At 41.2% G+C, this 24662-nt stretch overlaps 1 protein-coding gene across 1 annotated transcript; it reads left to right on the top strand.

Moving 5' to 3' along the window:
- Window positions 1–1726: 1726 nt before the first annotated feature.
- GGH (gamma-glutamyl hydrolase) lies at window positions 1727–24248 on the top strand. Its single transcript, XM_040261286.1, has 9 exons — window positions 1727–2195; window positions 4161–4275; window positions 6938–6988; window positions 10476–10560; window positions 13382–13520; window positions 16852–16958; window positions 17045–17135; window positions 21283–21420; window positions 23877–24248. Exons 1-9 carry the CDS (start codon window positions 1925–1927, stop codon window positions 23996–23998), a joined length of 1119 nt encoding a protein of 372 aa, XP_040117220.1. The 5' UTR covers window positions 1727–1924; the 3' UTR covers window positions 23999–24248.
- The last annotated feature ends 414 nt before the right edge of the window (window positions 24249–24662 follow it).

Below are 24662 nucleotides of genomic sequence, written 5' to 3'. Positions count from 1 at the left end.
TCATTTTTATTGATAATGATTTAAGTTGCACTTAATATTTCACTATTACAAGAGAATGCTACAAAGAACATACTTGTATATGTTTATTTAATCACACATGCAGGCATTTCTCCAGGGCAAATACTAAATCTAAAAAGTGCTGTGTTATAGAATATGTGCACCTTCACTTTTACCACATATTGCCTAATTGCTCCCAAAAACTGTTGTAATACAACTCTACCAGCAGTGTTAAGAGAATTCTTATTTTTCTACACCCTTATTATCAAGGGTTCACTTTTTTACACTTCTGTCATTCTGATGGATGAGACCTACTTTTTTTAATCTGCATTTCCCTGATGACTAGTGAACCTTTGTCTTTTCATATTCTTTTCCTAGTTTTCTATTAGGTTGTTATTCTTTCTTGTTCATTTTAGTTCTTTGTATATGCTACAAATAAACATCTTTGAAATTCTGTATTTTGTAAATGTATCTTTCAAATTTGTGCCTTATCTTTAATTCATTTAGCTAAACAGAAGTTTTAAAATTATAACATCATTAAATCTACCATTTCTTCCACTAACATGTCATTTTTTAAAAATATGTTTTCTGAAATTCCATCAACGTCCTGGACACACAGTCCTATATCTTCTCATCAAAGTATAACAGTTTGTCTTTTATATTTGTATCTTTACTCACCTAGAGTTTATTTTTGTGTATAATGAAAGGTAATACTTTTTTTCCTATGTGGACAGACAATTGCTCCAGCACAACAACTTCATACTGGTACAAAGTTTCCTCATCTGTTCATTTGATTTCAAAACAAGGCGAATATGTAGGGCCTTTCACAAACACATCCATTCAGCTTATAGCTCACCACACCCTTCCAGAGCAGCATTATTATCCTAACAAAGCATACGACATATTGCATTCGCTCTTCTGGAAATACATTCTCTTCACAAATCCTGTTCTCTCTTTTCCTTACAAAATTGCAAACTTCTGAGACGGAAAAAACAAGGCATTGCCCAATTAATCTTTGCATCCTCTATATTTGGCATTGAGTTGATTATCAAATACTCTTCAATTTTATTCTGATTTTCACCCTTATAGGTGGGAACTTCCAGTCAGTATAAGCCGTATCTTTATATTTAGGTTTTCACACAGAAAGAAAAAGCTTACCTTTCATCTACTAGCCCACCCAAACAAGTTCAGTGTTTCTAAATCTCTTTTCAAATTTTAAACAGAAACCTCAAAAAAACTCTTAGTGATTAGGAACCCAAGTGACCCTTTGTGCCCTGTTGTAGAACAGTCTGCGCTTGGGCTTGGCATCAACATTAAAGTTAGAAGGCACCGTGTGCGGGTCTGGCCTGCACTTGTTTTTGTCGTGATGCCAGGAGTGGGCTCCTCCTTGACCCAGTTCTGAGCTGGGGCGATGCTCGTGGGAGTGTTCATATCCATCGGGCTTTCCTCATCTTCTCTTCGTTTGGTCCAGAAGCCTCGACCTGCACGCAAATGGCAGGATGCGAAAACTACCTTCCAAGTCACGGACCATTCCTGATAGAAAGCGGGGGCGTCCAACTCCGCCGCCAGCATTCCTCAAGACGACTTTGGGCTGGAGCAACCAATGGCGCAAAGTTCTCAGGCGACTTCTAGAACCTCTCGCCAGCCTCCCTCGCTGCCTGGTTACCAATCAGGTCAGGCTGCGATCCAACGCTCCCCATTCGGCCGCTGGACCCGGCGCCCCAGTTAGTTCCGGGTGACTTCAGGTCACGTCAAGGAAACAGCTAAAAGGGCGGGCTCGAGTACACGGATCCCACCGCACCTTCCTGAGCTCCCGCAGACGCCGAGGGGGCGGGCTGGGGGCACGGGGTCCAAGCGGCTGCGGAGCGAAGGGGTAGGCACGCCCCCTGCGTTCCCGGAGTCGCCCACCCCTGCGGCCCCAGCGCACATGCGCCCGGACGGCCTTTCCCATAGGCCCCCGCGGCGGAGCACCGCCCCCGCGGCGGAGCACCGCCCCCGCCCGACGCCCTCGAGCGGCCGAGACTACAGCTGCATCATTCGGCGGCTCGCCGGTAGAGCCTTTGAAAGGCGGCGGGAGGCAGCGAGCGCAATGGCGAGACTGGGTCGCCTGCTGAGCGTGTTGGGTCTGGTTCTGTGCGGGGCGACGGGCCTCGGTCTGAGCGCCCCTTCTGCGCCCACCCCCAAGAAGCCCATCATCGGTAAGGAGGCGGCCAGGGCTGGGGCTGGGGCTGGTGAGCCGGGAGCGTGCCCTGGGCGCTTCCAGCTGCTGCGCTAAGGCAGGTGCATCCGGTCCTGGAAACATTAGGGTTAGTATGTGTGCCTTCTTAGCCCAGGGGTCAAACCATCATTGAGATCCTGCTGAAATATACCTAGGTAATGCTCGTTGATTTCCCGCAAATCCTTGGCTCTTAAAATTGGAAGGGAGGAGCATGCATCGTGAAGAATCCTGAGGATATGGCAACCCACTCCAGTGTTCTTGCCTGGAGAACCCCAGGGACGGCGGAGCCTGGTGGGCTGCCGTCTAGGGGTCGCACAGAGTCGGACACGACTGAAATGACTTAGCAGCAGCAGCAGCAGCAGGAATTTCTGCGGAGTAGGCAATGGCAACCCACTTCAGTACTCTTGCCTGGAAAATCCCAGGGACGGGGGAGCCTGGTGGGCTGCCGTCTATGGGGTCGCACAGAGTCGGACACGACTGAAGCGACTTAGCAGCAGCAGGAATTTCTGCTAACTAAACCTTCTGTATGCATGCATTATCTTTATTAAAATTTCACTGGTTGAGGGCTCATTTCGAGGAACAATGCAAAATCGAATTGACTAGATAATTAAGAAATTATGGTATACCTGGCCTTTGTCGTCTTTGGCAGCGGAGGGCAGCCGTGCCTCCTGTGATCCTAGTAGCAATTCTGTTTTATGTTAAGGTTAAACAAGTCATTTTTCTTTTTCAACACACTCATGTTCTATAAAGAGAGTAAAATCAATTTGCATCGCCAGGACATTAAAGACTGGGGCAAGGGAAAGCAACCCTGGAGAAATCAGCTCGTATTTGAAATGTGCAAAAAAGTAATTTGTGGGCGGACAACTAGAATTGATTTCATTTTAGCTGGTAGTAGTGTTACGCCTTTCATTGTGTTTCTTTCCCCCCCCCTTTATTTCCCACGAAGATGGGCACTGTATCCTGTAACTAAATAGAAAGTAATTGAGCATTTTTTCATGGATATTGGTAGTGCCAATTTTCATATGTGTTGTGTATCAATATTTGGAACTTGGGATGCATTATTTCAAAGGGAGTTAACTCAAAATGTAATCCTGTGTAGGCTTCCTGGGTGGCTCAGTGATAAAGAATCCGCCTGCCAATCCAGGAGATGCAGCAGATTCAGATTTGATCTCTGGGTCAGGAAGATCCCCTGGAGGAGAAAATGGCAGCCCACTCCATATTCTTGCCTGAAGAATTCCATGGACAGAGGAGCCTGGCAGGCTGCAGTCCACGGAGTGGCAAAGAGTCAGACATGACTTAGCTGCTGAGCACACTGCAAAACAAAACTACACAGGGTGTTTTAAATTTTGATTACAATGTTTGTTCCATGTTATCTGGTAAAATATATGTGCATTTTACTATATGTAATCTATACCTCAGTAAATCTGAGTAAAGCTCCTTCAAAACAAAAAAAGGGATGCAGAGAGACCTTTTAAGGGGCTGTTAGAATAATCCAGGTTGGGGGGGTAGGCAGGATGTTTTGTTGCTTGGATTAAGATTGTGTTGATGGTGTTGGAGAAACATGCATAGAGAATTTTTTCACTCTTTTGCTTTGTTGTCAAGGAAACCGTGCCTCTGTGTGTGTGTGTGTGTTTGGGGGGGGCCTTCTGCTGGATTTAAGGATTGGTACTCTGACATAGATTCTAGCTTGTGCCAAAGAACCTGGCTTTGGGGGCTTATTTGGCCTCCCCGATGTGGCAAGAGCGGAAGCTACTTAAAATTCAGATCAGCCTCCACTACTCCTTTCCCAAATCCTATAGATATCCTTTCAGGAGAAGCTTCATGTGTAATTCTGTGAATTAAATGAGTGAAGAAGTGACATTTCTAGGGTGATATGTTTCAGTTTCTGAGCAGGAAAAAAGGATATTACTTGAAACAGAAACTTTATTTTTTTTTTGTAATTTAGGAATATTAATGCAAAAGTGCCATAATAAGAACATGAGAGCCCTGGGAAAATACTACATTGCTGCATCCTACGTGAAGTTTCTAGAGTCAGCTGGTGCAAGAGTGGTACCAGTAAGGTACGATGCAATAGTTTTTACACTGAATTAAAAAAACTGCAACTTCTGTTTCCTCTCTAAAGTTATCTTTTATCTCTAAAATGAATTCTTTCTCTCTTGCGATTGCATTATTCAAGCACATTAATGTTATACCTGGTTTTTGCCCCAAATCTAATGCTTAGAGTCTCTCATTAAGTTGTCCAAAGTGTGAAGCTGCATGTTTCTATCATTATTATTAGAGCTGTGTCATGTATATTAGATAGAGAATGAAATGATAAGTTCCTTTACTCCAGAAAAGGTGATCCTCATCAGATATTACAAAAGGAATGGAGTAAAAGCACTTCTAGATTCACCAGCTTCATTCCATAATATTAGTGTAAAGAAACATGTAGGGAATCAAGGAATATTCTAGAAGAGGACTTTTCAGAGACCTTCCCACCCCACTTTAGAAGTTTGGAAATGACTAATACAGCACTATTGCTTCGATATTAATTGCAGGTATTGCGATTTTAAAGGAGCTACATTATTTTTGTGGTGTAATGATCTAAGGAACAATCAAATGACTCGTGTCATATTCATGACATGACATGATAAATGATTCATGTCATTTTGATTTGGAAAGACTTGAATTTTTTTTTTTTACAAAAGCCTTGTTGTTGTATTGATATTATCTTATCACCCCAAAATAGTGTGTTTGAGGGTCTTCTAGCACACTCACCTAATGTATTATAAGTGGTTTCACACATAAAACACAACTGTTTGCTCAGGAAAACCTGTTATTGTAAATAATTTCACATTAAAAAATGGTAACAAAAGTAGAACATTAATACTCAAAATGCAAATACTACGATTTTGAGAATAGTACCACAAAATGGTTTTATCTTTAGATGAACATTTGCTTTTGATGTTAGTCTTCAGTTTTTTCATAGCAATCTAATTTTTTCAAATGAAATCTTCTTTGGAACTTAACTAACAAACAGCAGAGTTTTAGAGCTGAGGTGGAGGTTCTGGACAGTCCTCCAGGCAACTTGCAAAGTTTTGATCCTGGAAGCTTTTTCTGCAAGCTGTTCGTTTAGAAAATAGGTTTAATAACATGGGTGGAAGGTGGGAGAGACAAAAGACAGGTAGGCCAGTTCAGAGATGTGATTGGGTTAGGTGTGAAGCAAGGAAGGCTTGGCTTAGAGCAGTGGTTGTAGAACTGCTAGGTAAATGTCTTTAAAAAAAATCAATAAGACTTGATGACTACTAGGATGAAAGGGCACAGGGAGGAATAGACAAGAATGGCAGAGGTTTTGAAACGGGAAGTGTTGAAACTGATGACTGGCAGAATACTGAGATTTATGACTGAGATGCTGAAAACATGGCATACAGGTTAATTTCCAGCTTGGATTCCCAAAGTTCATTTTAAGGTATATTGCTCAGAATTAGAGTCATGTGATTCTATAAAAGCAGTGTAATACGTGGCAGCTAAATTCCCAGAGCAACCTGCAAAGGATTGCCTAATATAGAATGAGTCGTGATCACACTGATGATGTTGTTTGGGTTTATTTCTGAATTTCGGATGCTGGGGACTGACTGCTGCAGTTCAGAAGGAAAGAGGAAGTGGACGGGAGACCTCAGCAGAATCCTTGAGCAGGTGAAGGTGCCCTTCAGGGGAAGGGCCCTTCAGAGGAAGCAGGTGCCCTTCCTCCTGTCTGGCCTTCACAATCTCCTGCCCTAGAACTGGAGGGACCCAGAGGGTGTCCGCCTCCTGAGGGGTGGCGTGTGGCAGCCCACTGGCACTTTTGGTCTAAAAATCTGTTTCATTTGTAGTGTTTAAGGTATGTACAAATCAGGAGACATCATAAAAGTCTGGATTTCTGGCCTTTTTTTTTTTTTTTAACACCGTTTTCTGGAGCTAATTTTGAACAGAGCAAGAGCTGTCCCATTGGCAGCAGTGCCTGTTGCTCCTTTTCATGCTCCAAAGCTGTCATTTGCCATCATTACTAGACGTACGCTGTTTTCTTTAAAGAGAACTTATTGAGGGGGTCTTGCGTTTCCAGAAAGTCTGACAACATGCAGATGTCATCTGTGTTCAAAGAACGTGCCCTGGTCTGTTTTGCCTTCAAGGTCTCTGAGACACCTAAGTTTGTGACCCCCGTCCCCACCTCACAGTTAAGCCCCTTAATAGTGATGCACTGGGCCCCCAAATTCAGGCATGGACAACATGGGAACCGTTTTTTAGAATGAGTGAAATGACCAGAGCCCGGCTGCAAGGCTACCTGGCAGGAGTCCCTGGAGAGCAGCTGATTCATCTCAATCCATTTGAGCTCCTGATGGTGGTGGTTGCCCATCCTGATTTAAATGTCTGTGGGGAAGATTCTGTGTCCCGACTGGTCCCCTCTTTGTTGACATAATCTGGGGAGATTCACCTGGCAGAATGCTGGGACTCAGCGGTTTCCCTGGTGTTCCCACAGCTAAGACGCCGTGCTCCCAGTGCAGGGGGTCTGGGTTCCATCCCCGGTCAGGGAGCTAGATCTGATATGCTGCAACTAAAACCTGATGCAGCCAAATAAATAAATGTTTTTTTAAAAAAGAATTATTTTCACCTGGCTTTTAAATATTAATGTGGTAGCTTTATTTAGAGACTTTCTTTCTTCAGTTTTGGGAATGGATGTTTTATAACTATTTTTATCATTTTCAGGCTTGATCTTAAAAATGAAGAGTATGAAAAGCTTTTCAAATCTATTAATGGGTAAGTTGCCAACATTGGTTTAAGACAGTATATGAGGTCTAAGTGATGCAAAGGAGTACATATGAATATAATACATGTTTCTAGGTAACTATTTTTCAGTGGTATAAATGTTAGTTTTCTGAGTTATTTTATAGAAATTATTTTGTTGAGTGATGCAAAAATCCTGCAGAGAGAAGGCAGGTTAAAAAATAAATGTTATATAGTAGATAACATATGTTTTTTAATGTGTGACATAATTTTTATTCTTTTAATGCTTGTCTTAAAGGCTTTGAAGCCACTTTGGAGGCCATGACATACTGCTTGCTTAGGGGATTTATGTCTTAAGACTGAAGATATTAATTGGTTATCTTTCAGAAGGTGATTTGAATAGAATTTGGTAAAATGTTTTATATCCTCTAGCTTCATCACAAAAGATATGATTGCTTACCTCACAGAAAAAAATCATATGAAAAAATGTGAGACTTACTCATAATTAAAGGAAAGCTAATTATAACAATTAAAAACCACCAAGTTGGCAGAAAACAGAAAATGTGCTGATGTGCTAAAGTGAGGGTATGAGGAAACAGTGTTCTTATACTTTATTTGTGGGAGTTGTTGATGCAAATAAGATACAAACAATCTACATAAAGGAACAGAAGAAAGTTTTCTTCAAGCCATACTGAGGACTATAGCCCAGGAAGAAAGTGCTTTGGAAAAACACCGTGTTATATCTTGACAGATCAAAGAATGTACATCAAACATGACAGGGTTACATTCCTTCCAGGTTTCAACAGAGACGCAGCCAGCAAGTCAGCATGACCTTAATGTCTGGCAAGGGAACCTTGGAAGGACCAGGTCTTGGAAGGACTACTAGCATGGGCGTCATAGGAAGGGCAGCCATTTATCCCTATCTTCAGAGTGGACTTTTCTTTAACTTCTAGATAATGCATTCTTTTCTTAATGGTTAAAGCAGAGGTACAGTACATATTTGATGGACCATAGACAGACTGTTCTTATTAGCATAAAGTTCAAGTCAAATCATGTATAAGTCAGAATGACTTCCCCATACTAGCTCATGCTAGCTCATAGTAGGTGAAAATTTCTTCTATCAGGGTGGAAGTTAGATAGTCTCTTGGGGGCAGTTTTATAATCTTTTGAAATTAAAAATGCACGTACCGTGTGACCCAGGAAATGCTTCAGAAAGAATCCTGTTTTACAAATAGAATCCTCTCCTTTAACATATACACACTACTATATGCGAAATAGGTAACCAACATGGGTCTGCTGTACAGCCCAGGGATCATACTCAATATTTTATAATAACCTATAAGGGAAAAGAATCTGGAAAAGAAAACCTAGTCACTTTGCTGTACATCTGAAACTAACACAGTATTGAAACTTGGCTATATTTCAATAAAAAGTAAAGCAAAAAAGATATAGTCCTGTCTTATATATATGATGACCTGGGCCCGAACATATGTACTGTTGTATTGTTTGAAATACCCCTGATTTGGAACCCATCCACCCACTCATCAGTTGGGAACTGGGTTAAAAAATAAACTATACTCATGTGATAGAATATGGTTAAAAATGAGGGTGTCTGTAGATGATGCCCTGAATCACTGTTGTAACCTGAATAGTGTGGTATTGTTACACGAAACAAGCAGGGTGCACAGAGGTGTGTGTAGTGTACTCCCATTTGCTTTTGTTTTTGAAGTTGGGATGAGGAGACATGCATAATATATACCAGGTTAACACAGCAAATCTTAATGGTGGTTATTTCTCCTTGGGAGTGGAATAGAGGGAGTCTATCTTACTGTAAAGCTTTTATTAAAAGAACTTTTAAAAATTAAAAATAATTGTTCAGTTTTTTAAAAAAGCTATGTTCAAAGCTATCATTTGCATTCAATTCAGTTTAGATCAGTAAGTATTTAAAATCAGTTCAATTTAGTGAAATATTTACAATGCCTGTTATGTACAGTGTACTTTGGCATGCACAAAGATAAGTCCAGGAGAGACCATGAGGTAGAACCTCGAAAATAAAGTGAGCACGCCTCGCCTCCCACTTTAAGAACCACTTTTACTGAGCCCTGTTGTGCAGTGAACCCTGTACTGTTTTGGGGGGACGGTGCAGAGATGAAAAGGTGGAGCCTTGCTTTCAAGGTGTTTGTCAATCAGGAGGGACAGTCAAGTTTTACTTTTGAATGAACTGAGGTTATACATGCCAAGTTCGCTCAGAGGCAGCTTTTTAAATACTGAGTCAGTGAAAAGGGAGAACTGCTAATGAGTCTTCATTAGCCACTTTCCTGCTCCGTTTTGTGGCAGTTTTGGTATTTCCTACCAGACCATGACCTTACCAACAGCAAGAATTGCCCATCTCTGACTCTCCAGGCTAATACCTATTACTGAATGCGCAACAGTCTCAAAAGTGATATTTCTTACATCTCAAATTCATATTTAAGTACTTTTTAAAAATTTTAATATATTTTCTCCAACCTTTGTAATCTGTTTAGAATGTCCTTAGTTACTTTAAGAGCTCTTTAATTTGAAAAGTTGAAATAAAAATAAAAATACTTTTCTATATATCTCTTCTATTGGTAGAGTCCAATAGTCAGATGTTTGTGATGCTCTTCTTTTTTTTTTTCTGAGAAGTTTTTTAGAATTGTCATAAACATGGATAATATCATATAAGAAATGAATCGCCAGTCCAGGTTCAATGCAGGATACAGGATGCTCGGGGCTGGTGCACTGGGATGACCCAGAGGGATGGTATGGGGAAGGAGGTGGGAGGTGGGTTCAGGATGGGGAACACATGTACGCCCGTGGCAGATTCATGTTGATGTATGGCAAAATCAATACAATATTGTAAAGTAATTAGCCTCCAATTAAAATAAGTAAATTTAAATTTTTAAAAATAAAAAAAAGAATTGTCATTGTGTTCTTTTTCAAAATTTTCTGATGCCATTCTTATTTCTGAAGAGAACTCAGGGAAATAATAATAAATGAAAATTTTCATGGATATTCAATTCTAGCCTATTGTATTTTTATGACTAGTTCATTCTTTATGGTTAAAACAATTTTTTTGTGTGTGTGTGAGCCAAGACTGACTCATGGCTATGAACCTGCAGTTCATTTTGGCATCTCTGATCATTTTAATTTAAACTTATTAATAGCTATACTTAGAATTTTATTTCTGCTTGATTTCTAGGTCTGCATATTCTTCTCTTGCCCCCAGTTTCTTTTACTTTAACTTATCCATACTCTATTTCAAACATAGACTTGCTTATCCAAGAAGTTTGGTAGAATATACACAAATGCATTATTAACTGCAGTAGTTTACAAATAGGTGGGATTGTAACTGTTTTATATTTTTTTGCCTAACTTTTCTCATTTTCTCTGGTGCTCTGGCTGCTTATGTAATCAGGAAAGGTTGTTTTAAAATAAAAAGATTGTTGATTTTCTGGAAGGGAGGAGACGTTGAAATGCACCCTATTTGATGTTGTTTCAGAGTTCTTTTCCCTGGAGGAAGCGTTAACCTCATGAAATCAGGTTACGCTCGCGTGGCCAAAACGTTTTACAACTTGTCCATAAAGGTAAGTCTCAGTTATTTCTTATTATTCTAGGTGAGTTTTTGTAATTTTCCAAAAGGATAATTCTTCTTTAAAGGACGTGGTGGTACTTCCTTCACCATTCTGTAGTCTCATCACCCCTTTAACATTTGAGATGCTGGTTCTTTTCCACCCTGTGGCAGCTCTCAGCTATTTTCTGGTACTTCATTTAATTCTGGACTCCAGGGAACCCTCCAGTTCTGCTGACCAGCCCTCTGTACTCGGGCTCATCATCATGAACCAGGCACTCATGGTGGCTGAGTAAGCAGTCTCTATTATGTACTGGGCGTTGTTCATAGGTCGTTAATTCTCATCTCCCCTCGCAAGCTGCCTCAACTCATCCAATCCTGTTTGACCCTGCTTCACACTTACCTTGGCCCCTAAGGCTGCATGTGTAGTGACTTGTGGAGCCTCTCAGCTTCTCTGTAACCTCACATTGCGCCTGCCTTTGCATCATACCTCAAACTCTTGGGATTTCTCCCTGGAACTGTTAGCAGCAATTTTCTAATTAATCTTGCTGGCCCTACCATCTATCCAACCTTAAATAATTCCCTAAGAAACTGCCTTTAGCATGTGAGATACTTGTTGGAAAATGTTGACTGGCTTGGCTCAATGACCTGTAGCCTTCTGTAGTCTTTGAGTCAAGACAGTCTTTGAGTGAAGAGTGTGTTCACAGCCCACCTTTTCCAGCCTTTGTTTGTGCAGGTACTTGCAGTCAAACTGGTGTTTTCTAGAACATATCCTGTGTCCTAGTTTCAAATCTGCTTAGTCTGTTTCTTTCTACCTCGTCTGTCATTTGTGCCTTAGCCAGCTTTCAGGGCTAAGAGTTGTGCACCTTATGGGGAGATGTCCCTCTACCCCCGCTGGAATGGCATCCTTCTCCTGCTCAACTTTTAGAGTATTTTGTTGTTGTTGATCAGTCACTAAGTCATGTCTACCTCTTTGTGACGCCATGGACGGTAGCCCGCCAGGCTCCTCTGTCTGTGGGATTTCCCAGGCAAGAATACTGGGGTGGGTTGCCATTTCCTTCTCCAGGGGATCTTCCCAACCCAGGGATTGAACCCTCATCTCCTGCATTCTTTACCACTGAGCTACCAGGGAAGCTCTCTGAGATTAAGGGGCTTTTATCTCAGAGACTGAATATCTTGAAGTTAGCTGTTGATGTCTCATCAGATTGCATGGTTCTGATACCCTTCGAGGCATTCCTCATTTCATACCATATGGTTCTGTGTACTTAGTACCTGCTCAGTGGACATTTTTTGGAAAAACTAATGAGCAAAATTGAAATTTAACAAAATTATAACAAGAATGATTTAAAAATGCATTTGGGAAGCATATATATGAATATTATAAAGTAACTCTTCCTTTTGCAAATAGAGACTTGTGTAACCTGGTTTGTTCAATTAGAAGAAACACAAAGGAGTCACCTAACTGCCCAACCCATAAGACACAAAAGGTTTATTTGACAACTTGAAGATTTCAAAACAAAGAAAAAAGCTTAGCAATCTTGAACTTCCATTTAGGTGTAGCCACTGGGGTCTACAAGCCCTCAGAAGAAGCAGCCTTCAGAAGTGATTTCTGTTAGATCTATATGGTTCCACTCTGTGTCCTTTGTTCTGCTGATCACAACAAATAAAAGATGCGGTCCCAGCAAGTGGGGATTTAACATTTAGTCCAGAGATCAAATTTGGTACATATGGAAACAGCAGTTCTGTCTTCTTTTGTGTTTATTGTTAAGTGAATGCCATAAGACCTTTCAACATAACATATGCAATTCTAACTTCTAAAAGTAAAAATTTCCTATATTTGTATATGAAGTATGAAGATCATATCTTGAAGTGGAAAATATAAAAATTAATATTGTTCTATATTTTTCTTACTGAGGAACAGAAAAAAATTCCCTAACATTTTCTGTATTTACAGTTGCGTTACTGGAGTAGGAAATGGCAACCCATTCCAGTATTCTTGCCTGGAAAATCCCATGGACAGAAGAGCCTGGCAGGCTACAGTCTATGGGGTTGCAAACAGTCTCGGACATGACTGAGAGAATGAGCGCACACACACACACACAGTTAGGTTATATTTTACAGTCTATGCAGGAAAACCACTGTTTTTAAGGAAGTTACAAAACCCATTTTGTAACTATCAGTACATATTGGTTTAATCTTTAGTTAATCAGAAAATTCTGTCACCAGAATACTTTTTTCCCAGTCACTAGTCATTTTAATTCCCTCAGAGCCATAGTACATTTGTACTTCTTTAGTTTACTCTGTGAAAAGTCAGTACTTTTGCTTGCTGACTGTTTCCTTCCTTCCAAATTATGGCTTTCATTAGATTAAATCTGATTGGCTGAAGGCTGTTACTATAAATTCTGACATAATGGAGGGAAAGGAAAACCTCCATTCAGAGTAGTTTCAAACCTGGACAGTCATTTAAAACAATAGGATTTGTACACAATGTATAAATAGGCATTTATCTAGCATCATCTTCCATATTTACAGTCCCTAAATGATAACGTGTATTGTCTGGTAGTTGACTGGCAGATGTCTGTCTCTTTCCCAGCACAACTGAGTTTGGATAGTTCAGTAAATTAAACCTTAACTGTTATGTGGGTGCTTGGTCTATAGAGAGATGAAGTGATAACCAGCTGATAGAAGAGAAAATGCTGGCCTACTACTATTGATCTTGGAAATTCCTTAGAAATCCATGTGTGACTCAAATGCCCATCTTGTTAGGACAAACTGAATGTATAAATTTTATTATGAAAAGTTTGAATAAGCTTAGTTTTTCTCTTTACTCTGCAAAGAGTTTTGGCGAAGGAGACTATTTTCCTGTGTGGGGCACCTGCCTTGGATTTGAAGAGCTTATTTATCTGGTCAGTGGAGAGAGCTTATTAACCCTTACAGATACTGTTGGAATTAAACTGCCACTGAACTTCTCTAGAGGTAAGAATTTTCTTTTTGCTTCTTCAAAAACGTAGTAACTGGGTAAGATTAGTAAGTTGCAAATATCCAAGTCAAAAAGTGTTTGTAACATTTGTTAATTTTTAATTTATTTACACAGGCTGGAGGTATAACTCTTTGTACTCAGTTATAAAGATGGTTTAAGGGATTTTGCATGTTTATAACTTAACTGCTTCTAGTGATATCAGGACCATGCATAATGAAAAACTCTAAAATAAGACCTGGTTTTGAGTTCTAACTTTGTTACTTTTGCCTTGGGGAATCATTTAACCTGTCTTAACTTCTACAAATGATTTCTAAAAACATTTAAGGTTTTTGGTGAGGGTTAAATAAGACTGTTTTCTGGGTACTGTCCTAAGCACTTTAAACATAACTCTCATAAATGTTAGCTTCAGTTGTGTCTAACTCTTTTCAACCCTATGGACCATAGTCCACCAGGCTCCTCTTTCCATGGGATTTTCTGGGCAAGAATACTGGAGTAGGTTGCCAGTCCCCCCTCCAGGGTATCTTCCTGACCCAGGGGTTGAATCTGCATTTCCCCCTTGGCTGTGTACTGTGTTTTGACCCCAACTGGGGTGTACTCCATTCTAGTATACCCTGGAGGTAGCTCAGGCTCCAGGTAAAGGTCATCTCCCTGACCAGACTACCCTTACATCAGTTACCAGCCTCTAGTCACGCTCCAAGGCTACTCACACTTCTGATCAACTGGCCATGAGTTTGGGGATACCCATGGAGTTAATGAAGCTTCCCAGGTGGCTTCCCAAGTGGGAAGCTTTTTTTTTTGAAAGTGGGCCAGGCTTGGGGCTGGGTGAGGTTTGGGCACAGGGGCTGTGATGTAACTAAGGCCAAGAGAGGGTACCTGGGCGGGGGGCTGTGGGCACTCTCTCTCTCCTCCTGGGTGGACAGTCCTTGCTTGCGCCAACTGCCAAGGCACCTGGGGCCCTGGGCTCTAGGGCAACGGCATTGGAAATGGGGGCAGCGGGCCCGGGTTCAAGGAGGAGGTGGCCGACAGCCCATGTTCAACTGAGCTCAAAATATGCATGTTTCCTGGGAGAAACCACTGTTATTGGTGAAATCCTCAATGGGGGAGGGGCATGGGGCAGCAGAATGGAGGAGGCAGTGAAATAATCTAATTATCATACCAATAAAATGTTGTTATAAGGAAAGATCGGCCTGTAAGTGGTGACAGCAGTGAATTATACAGCAGCGTGTCTCCGTGGGTAGGGCTGGTCTCTGTACTCTTCGCTGAGTATGGAGAGCTTCCCAGGTGGCTCTAGTGGTAAAACCCACCTGCCGATGCAGGAGATGTAAGAGACGGGTTCAATCCCTGGGTTAGAAAGAGTCCCTTGGAGGAGGTCCTGGCAACCCACTCCAGTATTTTTGCCTGGAGAATCCCCATGGACAGAGGAACCTTGGCGGGCTACAGTCCATAGGATTGCAAAGAGTCAGACGCGACTGAAGCAACTTAGCACACACTCACACACAGGTTTAATAATGCACTGGAATGACTGACAGGGCTCAGAAAGTGCTGTGTTTGCAATAAGAGTTTTGCTGTAAAGGATTCACGTGGGCTGAAGTCTGGAGGGAATGAATGCAGAACCTCCTGCCCTCTTTCTGTTGACTCAGGGCACGTCACCCTTCTGGCACATCAATATTTCACCAGCCAAGTGGCTCCAGGGAGCTTTGGTGCTCAGGGTTTTTATTGGAGGTTCATTGTGAAGGCATGATTGATTACATCACTGGCCATGTTATTGAACTCAGTCTCTAGTCCCCGTCCGTCCCATCCCTGGAGATCAGGCTGGCTCAAAGTCAGATTTACTCTTGAAGCCCGTTTCATATCCATTGTGCTGCAGATTCAGGTAAAGCCAGACCAGCTGTAATCACGTGGTCAGTCTGGTCATCAGCCTCATCCCAAAGCTGTCCAGGGGTCACCTTATGCCACCTCATGAGCATTACAAAGACATGCCCATCCCTCGCGAATTTCCTTGAAATTTACAAGGGTTTTAAAAGCTCCCATTCGGGAACCCAGGACAAAGACCAGACAAATTTCTTTATTTGCCAGTTTGTGTAAATAGATACTGATTCTTGGGAGTTCCCTGCTGCTCCAGTGTTGAAGAATCCACCTGCCAATACAGGAGACACAGGTTTGATCCCTGGTCTGGGAAGATCCCACATGTCACAGAGCAGCTAAGCCTGTCCTCCACAGCCACTGAAATCCATGTGCGCTAGAGCCTGTTCTCCACAATGAGAGAATCCACCTACAAGGCAAAGTCTGCACACAACAACTAGAAAGTAGCAACACCCACCTCCACCCCCCCCCCACTCCCGCCCACCGTGTATCCAGAGAAAGCCCTCAGGCAGCAGCGAAGTTGCAGCACAGCCAAAAAAAAAAACAAAAAACAAAAAAAACAAAACAAAAAAGATGATTCTTGTAGATTACTTGATCTCAGAATCATCAGAACTGAATGCTACCAACCTTTCTTGTTCTCTTACGGATTTTGGATAGAAAGCAGTTGTTATTCCCAGAACTTATAAAATGCTCTATACTTTTCAAAACTCTTTCTCACATTCAAATAGTGCAAAAATCATATGGGAAATATATGTCTTGGGTCAGTTTCTTTTGGTTGTGTGTGTTTGAAACCCAATTTATACAAACCAGGAATGAAATCCACTGAAATAAGGAATCAGCAGATTTTGATGATCTGGGGCTCTGGGATTCTCATGGACCATTAGCATCCTGAATGACAGGCTCATTTGAGGACAGCTGACGTTGGGGCCTTGATTATCATTAGGATTTTCTTATCCTTTTGCTGCTGTGTGTCTGTGTCAGACTCCAGTTTTCAGGGAAGCAAATTGCTTCTTTTGATCTGTCTAGTGGTTTGTGACCTGGTTTGTGTTTTTTTCCACATCGTTGATATTTTTAACCATTTAAGTCCCAGATACTTTGAAAATGTGTTGAAAGTTCTAGATCCTTTCCTGAGCAAACAAATATATACACATGTGGACAGTTTTACCTATTTTTCAGCCCTGTCTAGAGAACTCAAGTTAAAATCCTGCTCATTATCATGTCCAAAGAATTTGTTATTTATGTTGCAATTCTAGAAGAAAGGTACATGAGTATGAAACATATTTGGAACTGTGTGTTGAACTTATTTTGTGCCTGACTAGAATACTCCTGTGGAAATGATGTGTTTGCAAATCATTTAGTCATCTTGATTGTGTCTTCACAGTGGCCTCTCTTTGGCTGTGACTTCAGCAGATTTTATTTTTTTCCTGTGTTTGAATGATTTCTCTTGGGCTTAAATTTTTTCAGGTACATTGCAGAGCAGAATGTTCCAGAATTTTCCTGCTGACTTGCTGCTGTCACTAGCAGTAGAACCTCTGACCGCACATTTCCACAAGTGGAGCCTCTCCGTGATGGTATCTCATTTATTATGCAGTGAAATCCATGCTAAATTTAGATTTACTGCAGAAGTAATCATTTTGGTTTTATTTTTGCACTTTAGAATTATACGAAGAATGAAAAGTTAAAGGCGTTTTTCAATATATTAACTACAAATACAGATGGCAATATTGACTTTATTTCAACCATGGAAGGTATGTATCACTGCACATGTACACTTTGTTTTATTATATTTATGAATTTTGATTTTATAGTTCTCTTATGAATAAAATCATTTAAAATCTCTCTTAAAAATAAAATCATGAAAAACTTTGGGGACTGAAGTTGGAAGTTAGGGCATTATTGGAGAAAAGAGGCCCATGTTTTGCTCAGGTTCCAAATCAGTTGCAGTTTACCTGGGTCACCTTCTAGGTCAAGGTGATGAAAATAGAAGGGAGGTGAAGACTATGGGGAGGATCAATGAAGATAAATGGAGAAGATGACTTCTGTTTCTAGCAACATTGCAGATTAAGGACATGCTCTAGACAATAACAAAAAATGTGATTGGCATACAGAAAAAAATCTCCCTAAATACATTGATGAAAGGACAGTAAGGGTATTTAGGTCCTAAACTCCAGGAGTTAAATGGAGCATTTAAACCAGCATTGTTACTGAATCAGGAGAACTTGAGGTGAAGCTCAGGAGTGCCCTCTCTGGAGAGTACCCCTACGGAGCAGGACCCGAAAGGCTGGACCCTCAATGAATCCTGTGTGCAGAACTGCTCAGAGCTAAGAGCTCATTGAGAGCTGAGACTGTTTCATTCTTCTTTGTGTTTCCAGGAGATGTTGAATGGATAACTAATTATGTAAATGAAAGAGAGTTGGCTTGGAAATTAGGGCGTCAGGTTTCTGTGTTGGTTGTGTTTCTGGCTGTGTTATCATACCAGGCTCATTTGAAAATTTTATCTTCTGAAAACTTCCTGATACCTGCTAGATAGAAACACTAGAGATGCTCTTATTTGCATATTTCCTACCTATTCTTACTTTTTGGAGGAGGCAATGGCACCGCACTCCAGTACTCTTGCCTGGAAAATCCCATGGATGGAGCCTGGTAGGCTGCAGTCCATGGGGTCGCTAAGAGTCGGACACGACTGAGCAACTTCACTTTCACTTTTCACTTTCATGCATTGCAGAAGGAAATGGCAACCCACTCCAGTGTTCTTGCCTGGAGAATCCCAGGGATGGTGGCGCCTGATGGGCTGCCGTCTATGGGGTTGCACAGAGTCGGACACGACTGAAGCGACTTAGCATTCTTACTTTTGTTCTAAATTAGTAAGAACAGGGCCTGGTTCCTACGTTGTCAGGAACCTGCACTGATCTTTCAGTGATGGCAGTTTACAAAAAAAAGAGAGTGAATCTCAACTTGTTTCTGAATTTCAGTGTGTATCTCTGTCTGAACATTCATCTGTCTATCTATTTTTCTATCTATCTGAAAATCCTTGTTACAATTTATCACTTGTTGTTCAGTTGTGAAGCTCTGTCCGACTTTTTGTGACCCCCTGGACTGCAGCATGCCAGGCTTCCCTGTCCTTCAGAATCTCCTGGAGTTTGCTTACCATTGAGTTGGTGATGCCATCTCATCCTCTGTTGCCCCCTTCTCCTCCTGCCTTCAGTCCTGCCCAGCATCAGGATCTTTTCCAGTGAGTCAGCTGTTCTCATCAGGTGACAAAAGTATTGTAGCTTCAGCTTCAGCGTCTGTCCTTCCAATGAATATTCAGGACTGATTTCCTTTAGGATTGGTTTGATCTCACAGTCCAAGGGACTCTCAAGAGTCTTCTCCAACACCACAGTTCAAAAGCATCAGTTCTTCGACATTCAGCCTTCTTTATGGTCCAGTTTTTACATCCATACATGACTACTGGGAAAACCATAGCTTGACTATATGGACCTTTGTCAGCAAAGCAATGTCTTTGCTTTTTAATATGCTGCCTAGGTTTGTAGTAGCTAGGGTGTTTCTTATCCTAAATAGTACTTTTCATATCTCAAAGAAATATATTAGAAGACCCGTCTTTCAGTTATCTGTCTGTAGCAGTTGATTTTCTAGTCATCTAGCCAATGGGTCTCCTGCTGTTGTCACCACATGTGGTCCCAGACAGAGAAAGAGAGTATGTTACAGGGAGGTAGGGAGGTGGGCAGGGGGAGAGGGATGGAGTAGTGACCACAGCTACTTGGTCTTCGGTTCTCCTCTTGTGAACCTTGCCTAAGAAGGGGTAGGATAAATTAGGTTTCCTTTCTGTGATGTGATCTCTCCTAGCAGAGTCTCATGGAATGCAAGAGGACAGTGCTCTTTTTCCTGGATACTTCTACTTTCAGATCACTCTTTCCTGCCAGTATTTTCATATGGTAGTTAGGGTTTTAATTTCAATGCGAAAGTAATAGAGGATTTCTTTTTCATTTAACACACTATTGACTGGGGGTTTTTTGCAGAAACTAATCCTGTGGCCAGCGATATTAAAACACTCCATGGAGGCAGGAGCCTGGTAGGCTACGGTCTGTGGAGTCACAAAGAGTCGGACACGACTGAGCGACTTCACTTTCACTTCACTTTCACCAGTCAGTAATGTTTGGGTAACAAAAGACGTATTAATACATCTCTGGTCAATAAATTGTTAAAATGAGGAAAGGCATATGTATAAAGAAAAAAATGAGATGAGTATGTAAATTTCTCAGAAGATATATTCACATTTTTAAAAAGTTACAGAATTTTAAAAACACACTTAGAAGTAGGCGAGTAATATAGTGACATTCTGGGTACTTTTCTGTAAGTTTCAACAACTTTCACATTTATGTGGCCATTCTTATTTCATACAGTCCATGGGGTCACAAGAGTCGGACATGACTTATTTCATATCTACTTTTTCCTCCTACTAGAATATTTTTTGCAGTAAATCGTAAGGATCATATCATTTTTATATATAAAAGTAGTTAATAATTCTAAGAATAAGTGAACTATGGTAGCAAAAATCTTTCAAATTTAAACTTCTTTAAGAAACTATTTAAAAATTGATTCAGTGAGGTCATGAACCATTCCACAGACTGTGAGAGAGGCACAGTGTACGCTGAGACAAACTAACTAACCTATAAAGACACCAGAGATGCTGGCATAGTTTATTCTCACATGAGTAAGTCATTATATTGGAGGGGATGAAGATGTGGTGTGAAGTGGGGGGGAAAGAAACCCACTGTAGAAGAAACTTGTCACTAATCAGATGTACCCCTGACTGTTGAACTGGTCTGTATTCAGCGGCTCAGTTATTCTACTCTACTCTGATCATGCTTACTCCTTGGAAGAAAAGCTGTGAGAAACCTAGACAGTGTATTAAAAAGCAGAGACATTAGTTTGCCAATAAAGATCCATATAGTCAAAGCTATAGTTTCTCCAGTAGTCATGTATAGATGTGAGAGTTGGACCATAAAAAAGGCTGAGTGCTGAAGAATTAATGCTTTTAAACTATGGTGTTGGAGAAGACTCTTGAGAGTCCCTTGGGCTGCGAGGAGATCAAACCAGTCAATCCTAAAGGAAATCAATCCTGAATATTCATTGGAGGAACTAATGCTAAGGCTGAAGCTCCAGTATTTTGGCCAGCTGATATAAAGAGCTGACTCACTGGAAAAGACCCTGATGCTGGGCAAGATTGAAGGCAGAAGGAGAAGGGGACGACAGAGGATGAGATAGTTGGGTGGCATCACCAACTCAATGGACATGAGTTTGAGCAAGCTCTGGGGGATGGTGAAGGACAAGGAAGCCTGGCGTGTTGCAGTCCATAGGGTCGCAAAGAGTTGGACACAACCGAGCGACTAAACGACGAACAACAACTCTGATCACCCAGTAAAGTCAATCATATTTCAGATTATAAAAAGTTGTGCATGCGTGCTAAGTTACTTCAGTCGTGTCTGACTCTTTTTGGCCCCATGGGCTGTAGCCCATCAGGCTCCACTATTCATGGGATTCTCCAGGCAAGAATACTGGAATGGGTAGGTAACCGTGCCCTTCTGCAGGGGATCTTCCCGACCCAGAAATTGAACCAATGTCTCTTATGTCTCTTGCTTTGACAGGCGGGTTCTTTTACCACTAGTCACCTGGGACTCTCATAAAAGGTTATAAGTCAGTGAAATACTGTTATTATGAACCTCACATTGACTGTGAATTGAAATTCTTTGTTTCTGATAATAACATGCACAGTTTTACTTTGTCTGACATTGTGGGCTATAAAAGTAACATTTTACACAGAATATACAACATAATTGTAACATCTTAGACCATTGTTACCCTTTAATACTCACCAGTCTGTTCTTTGTGCAGGAAACCAGTATCCAATATATGGTGTCCAGTGGCATCCGGAGAAAGCTCCTTATGAGTGGGGGCAATTACGAGGCATTTCCCATGCACCTAATGCTGTGAAGGCTGCATTTTATTTAGCAGAGTTCTTTGTGGCTGAAGGTAATTTGAGGCAGAGGTTATAATTTTATCACTCTGGTGTGGTTCTGAAGGAAATTGCCCTCATCTGAACTTTTGTGTAGTCTATAAATGTTCTGTAGGTTTAACTTTTAAGAAAATGAATTCGAGAGCCCTGAAATTGAGATATTAGTCATTTAAATCAAATCAGGACCATTATTTCAGTTAACAGTATTGTATTCTCTAAAGTGAGTTGAATTCTTAAACAACAGCATAAAGATTGTTTCTTTTTTCTGTCTTTCTTGATTCCTTTTTTTAAGATTTTTTTCCCATTACTGTTGGGTTTCCCTGGTGGCTCAGTGGTAAAGAATCTGCCTGCCAGTGCAGGAAATGTGGGTTCTATCCCTAGGTGGGGAAGATCCCCTGGAGAAGGAACTGGCAACCCACTCTAGTATTCTTGCCTGGAGAATACCATGGAAAGAGGAGCCTGACGGGAGGCAGTCCACAGGGTCGCAAAGAGTCGGACGTGACTGAGCGACTAAACAACAGCCATCATCATTACTCTTCTTTGGAATAATATTTTAATTATGACATTATCTGAGAATTAGATCCTATTTTTCCAAGACAGTTACATGAGTTGAATCTATACTCATCAGTCTGTGGATTTAAATTTCCCTGTCTATAGGTATTGGCACACTGGAGAGTTAATACGCTTTGCCTGCTTTTTCATGTTGGAAACACAGATGTAGTCACACAGTGTTATGTTTGTGGGTAATTGAGAATTTGGTTCTAGATGCTTGAGGTTTAGTTGAGTGATGTGGGTGTGAGACAGAGCTATAGATGCAGCTCGCCAAGGATGGGGCATCCCTTGGGCGAGGCATGGGCATGGGAAGACTTGGCCTTCTCCATCCATCCAAGCTTTCCCTGAGGTTTATCACCCCTCTGTCCACACTGGCAGGTATATACTGCATCCCAAGTTCACCATAGTTTAGGATTATGCTCAGTTGAATGGGTTATTTCTTGACAAAACCTCAAATTAAAAAAATCCGAAAGTTCTCCCATGGGCAGTATTAGTCCTAAGAAACCCTTTTAGTTCACGTGTGTAGCAGTGAATGAGGACAGCGGTGGGCAGGGCATGGTTTTCTCCAGCACTGTCACAGGCGTGACTCCACCGTCTTCATCTTCCAATGCCCTCTTTCTGAAAAATGCCAGAAAAGCCTTTATTACTGTATTTTGACTTTAAGGTAAAGTCTGAGCCTTCACCCCCTCACGTTCGAACTTCAGCTTCGCCGACTTCTTCATGCCTCCTTCCATTTCAAATTTCCGCCTGTCTTCTCCCCACATCACCACATCTGCCTCGGCTATACAGTGTCTCCCTTCTCTTTACTCTTGAACCATCTTCAGGAAGTTAGTCTATAAAAAATGTTCTATGTAATGATGTAATATTCATAGTTTGTACTCATGCATGGCGTAAACAATGTATGATTTATATACAGAATGTATCATGTTCAATCAAGTGAAAGTGTTAGTCGGTCAGTCAGTCCTGTCTGACTCTTTGTGACCCCATGGACTGTAGCCTGCCAGGCTTCTCTGTCCATGGGATTCTCCAGGCAAGAATACTGGAGTGGGTTGCCATTCCTTTCTCCAGGGGATCTTCCCAACCCAGGGATTGAACCTGGGTCTCCTGCATTGCAGGTGGATGCTTTACTGTCTCAGCCACCAGAGAAATCCCTGTATATTGCAATGTACGTATTGCAGTGGGGCAGGTCACTTGGTATACAAAGTACCCAGCGATGGGATCCTCTAGAATTTGTTGTTAATACCGACATAGCACATCACAATGATAGGTTACTCTTTATGTGCAGCTTTCAGGGAATAGTTTAGGCACAGTTGCCACTTTGATTGCTGATGGAGGAGTTGGAGCTTCTTCCTTGATGTCTCGTAGTCAGATTTTCCTCCTTTTCTGGTCTATAAGACCAGAGTGATAAATCAACTCAAAGACTCTTTATTTTAGAAGATTATTTCCAATTAAGGTTGTGAGTAGCCTAAGTAAAGAATAAGCAAATAAAAGATTGGGGCTTCCCTGGTGGTCCAGTGGCTAAGACTCTGCGCTACCAGTGTTAACAAAAATGTTAACAGTATCCACTTCTGTATGGCAATCAGACTAGATTGCTTGAGAGTTAAGACATGGCCTGGTGAATATTTCCATCTCCAGGAGAGATGTCAAGCCTTGTGCAAAGTAGGTACTTAGTAAGTGCCTAGTAGGTGTTTGAATGTAACCCCACCATGTGGGATCTGGTGCAGAGCAGGTGTGGCTGCTGTCAGGAGAATGCCCCTCCAAGTCAGGTACTGCTTTGGGGGAAATTTTATAAGACATTTTTTTCCTTTTTGCTGGCCTTGTCCCACTAAATAATGCTGATTAGAGGAAGGGACATCATAAAGTGGCCTTTTGAAAGTTGTACCCCAGCTTCTTAAAAATTAATCCTTTCTTTGTCTTGCAGCTCGGAAAAACAATCACCATTTTCAATCTGATGTTGAAGAGAGCAAAGCACTAATTTATCAGTACCGTCCAACTTACACTGGAAATGTTTCTTCGTTCCAGCAAAGTTATATGTTTGATTGAAAGGCTTCACTGTGTTAACAAGAATTCTGACTAACTCCCTGAGTAAACTGTTATAATAATGAAAAACGTGACTCATGGCAGTAATAGGTCACACGATGCTGTTTCTGTGATGTTACTGGCTGTGATTCTTCATTCAGTATTTTTGTGTATCACACTTGATAATCAGTGAGACAGATAAATAATCAGAGTGTGTTTCATGGAAAATCTTTGTATTATTTAAAGATTAGGAAATAAATTTATTGAAAATACAGATGTTTTATTTTTTCTGATTCTGGCAATACCAATCCCTAAGCTGTCCACCTACCTCATCCTTGCTGAAGACTGTTTTTATTTTTTAATCAATTTTTATTGAGGTGTGCTGGGGTCCAGCCCTGGTGGATCCAGGGTGATTCGAAGCGTGGACGGCATAGGCGAGAAGAAACTTATTTATTTATTAATATAAGAATATAAGATTAGATTAGGGAGAAATAGTGTAGTAGGAAAATTAAGTGGAGAAAGAAGGCTGAATAACTTGGTTTACGTGGGAAGCCAGTAAAGTTCCAGACAAGGAGCTTGCACCATCTACGTTAGGCCACCGGTGTCCTTTTAAATATTGGGGGATGCCCCGCCTTGGGCTCCCCCTCGTGTGGATCTTGAAAGCCAGGACAAGTAAGTAGACATGGTG

Source organism: Oryx dammah, unplaced genomic scaffold (assembly GCF_014754425.2).
Source record: "Oryx dammah isolate SB20612 unplaced genomic scaffold, SCBI_Odam_1.1 HiC_scaffold_19, whole genome shotgun sequence".
Lineage (NCBI taxonomy): Eukaryota > Metazoa > Chordata > Mammalia > Artiodactyla > Bovidae > Oryx > Oryx dammah.
The sequence above is the reverse complement of the archived record's forward strand: the minus strand, read 5'-3'. Positions and strand labels throughout refer to the sequence as shown.

Bases quoted from the DNA above. Each gene is read 5' to 3' on its own strand.
- GGH (XM_040261286.1), top strand. From the start codon at position 1,925: ATGCGCCCGGACGGCCTTTCCCATAGGCCCCCGCGGCGGAGCACCGCC. The intron at 2,196-4,160 runs GTAAGGAGGCGG...TTTGTAATTTAG, and splicing joins CCCCAAGAAGCCCATCATCG to GAATATTAATGCAAAAGTGC. The intron at 13,521-16,851 runs GTAAGAATTTTC...AAATTTTTTCAG, and splicing joins GCCACTGAACTTCTCTAGAG to GTACATTGCAGAGCAGAATG.